At 33.1% G+C, this 3,678-nt stretch overlaps 1 protein-coding gene across 1 annotated transcript; it reads left to right on the top strand.

Moving 5' to 3' along the window:
* Positions 1-728: 728 nt before the first annotated feature.
* Positions 729-3,160, top strand: LOC111715769 (microtubule-associated proteins 1A/1B light chain 3A; the record flags this gene model as incomplete). The annotated part of the gene is given in 4 exon segments (XM_023491140.1): positions 729-1,008; positions 1,744-1,793; positions 2,851-2,963; positions 3,065-3,160. Coding segments are annotated over 4 exon segments (311 nt in total), but the record flags the coding sequence as incomplete, so codon positions are not given.
* Positions 3,161-3,678: the final 518 nt, after the last annotated feature.

Genomic DNA, 3,678 nt, shown 5'->3' with positions numbered 1-3,678 from the left:
TTTATTATTCTCTTTGGGGTTTCCAAAAATTTTTGCGAATTTCGATGTACATTCGACGAAATTTCCGACCTCACTTTTCGCAAAATTTTCGTATAGTTTTCGTTGGACACAAATCGAAATTTTCCCATTTCGAATTAAGAAGATTGTCGGATTTCGGCCAAGAAATTGTCGTAACCTAACCTAATTGGCTTATGATATAATTAGGGTGGGGGCTGCCCTCCAATAAGAGGAGGGGGTAATTTTTAAAAAAATCAATTGAACAAATATTTGTTTAAAAGTACTATATATAGTCTTTTTGAACGTTAGTCAAATCGATCATTAGTCCAATGAGTCCAATTGAAATAACACAAAATATTTATTTGTCGGTTTAGATTGTCGTCTTCATAATATTCGTCTTTACAGTGGACATACAAATTTTAAACAACACTTTTTTATTGAAAAAAAACATTTAACATTTTAGAAATCTTTAGACTTTAATATGGAATCCCATTTTGACGCATTTTGTGTATTTTTGTTGAGAAAATAAGGTGTCAGTCTCGACTGCGTAGTTTATTTACAAAAATTAAAAACAGCTGATCAATTAACTGAGTTCAGAAAAACAATCAACCTTAGCAACACAGATAAGATTAAGAAATATAAATTGAATATTTTTAAAGAAATTGGTTTTTAATTTATCTAAATTGAAAATTGTCAAATATTTACGAAAAATATTTTTCCTAACTCTAAACACAGCGTCTATTGCTATTCCTTCCTTTGCAGACTCCAGACCGACCGAATTTATTCAGACGCAATACATCGATGAACAAAGAAATAAACATTTAAACATATATATACAGGCTATCACTAATCTTTCAAGCATTTAATACTAATACACATTGTGATAAAAAATCCAATTGATTCATAAAGAAGTGTTCTATAAGTCGTTGTACGTGAAAATAAACAATATAAATTTTTCAATGGATTCCTACTCCACTCTACTCAAAACTTTCAAGGAGAGGAGGCCTTATGGTAAGCTTTAATTATGTGTTTAACCCATTTAAAAAAATAATAATTTTAATTATTAATTAATGGAAATTACTTTGATTGCGTGTCTGTCAACAAATTCCCTAATCTACAAACTGCCATAGCTGTAACCTTCTGCTATGCTTTATTATTACTGCAGAAAATATATGAATAGAACTAAATGATTTGAATTTAGTTTTGACTGGAGAACGCTAGCCTCGGTGCTCTAGTCTGTCCTAGCCGCAGCGCTCGGTCTATATAATTTTCGGGTCTGTCCTAGAGAACGATTTTTGGACCCCCCCCCCCCCTCCCTTTCAGGGATTGGGGAAAGGGGGAAGAAAGTATGAAGGCAAATAAGCGGAAGGTATAGAATGTATGGGGATGGAACGATGGGCGATAGTATATAGGAGGAGGAAGGTTGGGCTGAGTAAGGGGTTAGATTTCAGCCCTGCGGCTAGGACAGGCTAGGGGTCGGGCGCTGCGGCCACATGACTAATTATATCCTTGTGTTACATATGAGATCCATGCACAAAACTGAAAGTAGCGGGGGGAGATCTTAAAGCGTTATCTAGGACAACCCCAAGTGTTACAACTGATATATCTCTAAAAAGTTTATATCACTCTAAGTGACTTTTCCTGGTTAAAATAATGGGTCAATTGATAATGATAATAATTGATATTTAATATTTGATAATTATTAATAATATGTGATAATTGATAATTCATTATTCATTATTCCAGCTCTGCGAGTGAAAGATGTTGAACAAATTCGCCAAGAACACCCGAACAAGGTACGAATGTTTTGAAGAATTTTAAAAATTGGAGAAAAATAAGCTTTCCACTTTATTTTTTCAATTCAGCGCGCGAAATAAATAAATATTGATTAACAACCCAAGAAACATGACAGTAGCAAGACAACTTAACGTGGTCTTTAATTTTTATCTATTTTGCTGCATTAATTGTCAACGTAATTTTAGAAATTAAATTCTAGAGATAGTAATCTTAAAATACCCCTCGTCCGACCATTTCCAAATGTGGTCTGCATTTTTTGTGCTACTAATGATATGAAGAATTTTGTTCAGATTTCGGCAAGTTTGGTTTTATTTGACAAAATTTAAATATGAACAAAATTCTTAATATCTCCGGTAATATTGACAGCACTGTAATGCTTCGTGAGACACTGTCACACTGTGTATATTTATCGAACGAAGATGTTTACATTTTACTATGACGTGTGAGGACAGCTCTAAATAGTTAACAAACACAATTTAGGAAACTATGATTGTCCAAACATACATTCTACCAAGGCTTGTCTAACATACAGGGTTAACCACAAAGGATGACAATTAAGAGACGACTTATATTTAGGATTCGCTGCAAATGTAAATTGTTTTCTTTCGTTGCCATGTCAATAAATAAACCATTAAAATACATTATTCAAGTTTAAGGTCGTCTTCTCAGTCATCCTTTCTAGGTGCATAGATGGTTCCTTGTATCTTTTATTTCTCTGATTTCCTTTTTAACTAATTTAACATTTATTTGAGACCTAAGATCCAATTCAATCCTCAGATCTTCATAATAACTTTAAGGTCGCCTTTCAAGTATCATTCTTTGTGGGTAAAGCTGTACGTGACGGAAATACTGTGAACCAACTCTATCCCCCATACCTTGGTTCTTTTCCCATTGTTTGCCTAGATTAAATGAATTGAGTCTGGCCTTCTAATCTTTATACCAATGTGGTAAAGACATTAATTATTTAAAAGGTTTACACCATTAGGTTGCAAATATATAGGAGTTAAAAAATTGAGTTTTATTCAAATAAATGATTTTAATTTTTTAAAATTTCAGATTCCATGTGTGATAGAGAGGTTTGATCGGGAGAAACAGCTTCCTATTCTTGATAAAACTAAGTTCTTGATTCCTGATCATGTCACCGTAGGAGAGCTAGTTAAGATTATCAGGTAAAACAGATTCTTTTCCTGATTTCCTAAAAGGGACGATGGAAAATTCATGATATATTTTTTTAACAAGGATTATTCAATTTACTAATTTTTATGATTAGACGGAGATTACAGTTGCATCCTGCTCAAGCATTCTTTCTGCTCGTAAACCAGACTAATCTAGCCCCAGTATCTATACCAGTATCAGAACTATACAGGTATATATATATCTGGTAACCAGACTAATGTAGTCCCAGTATCTATACCAGTATCAGAACTATACAGGTATATATATCTGATAACCAGACTAATATCCCGGTATCTATACCAGTATCTATACTAGTATCAGAACTATACAGGTATATATATATATCTGGTAACCAAACTAATCTAGCCCCAGTATCTATACCAGTATCAGAACTATACAGGTATATATAATATATCTGATAACCAGACTAATGTAGCCCCAGTATATATACCAGTATCAGAACTATACAGGTATATATATATTATATATCTGGTAACCAGACTAATCTAGCCCCAGTATCTATACCCAATATCAGAACTTTACGGTATACATCTGGTAATCAGACTAATCTAGCCCCAGTATCTATACCAGTATCAGAACTATAGAGGTATATATATATATATCTGGTAACCAGACTAATGTAGCCCCAGTATCTATACCAGTATCAGAACTATACAGGTATATATATATATATCTGGTAACCAAACT

The sequence above is a fragment of the Eurytemora carolleeae genome, unplaced genomic scaffold (genome assembly GCF_000591075.1).
Source record: "Eurytemora carolleeae unplaced genomic scaffold, Eaff_2.0 scaffold1866, whole genome shotgun sequence".
NCBI classification, from domain to species: domain Eukaryota; kingdom Metazoa; phylum Arthropoda; class Copepoda; order Calanoida; family Temoridae; genus Eurytemora; species Eurytemora carolleeae.
This window is presented reverse-complemented; position numbering and strand designations above follow the sequence as displayed.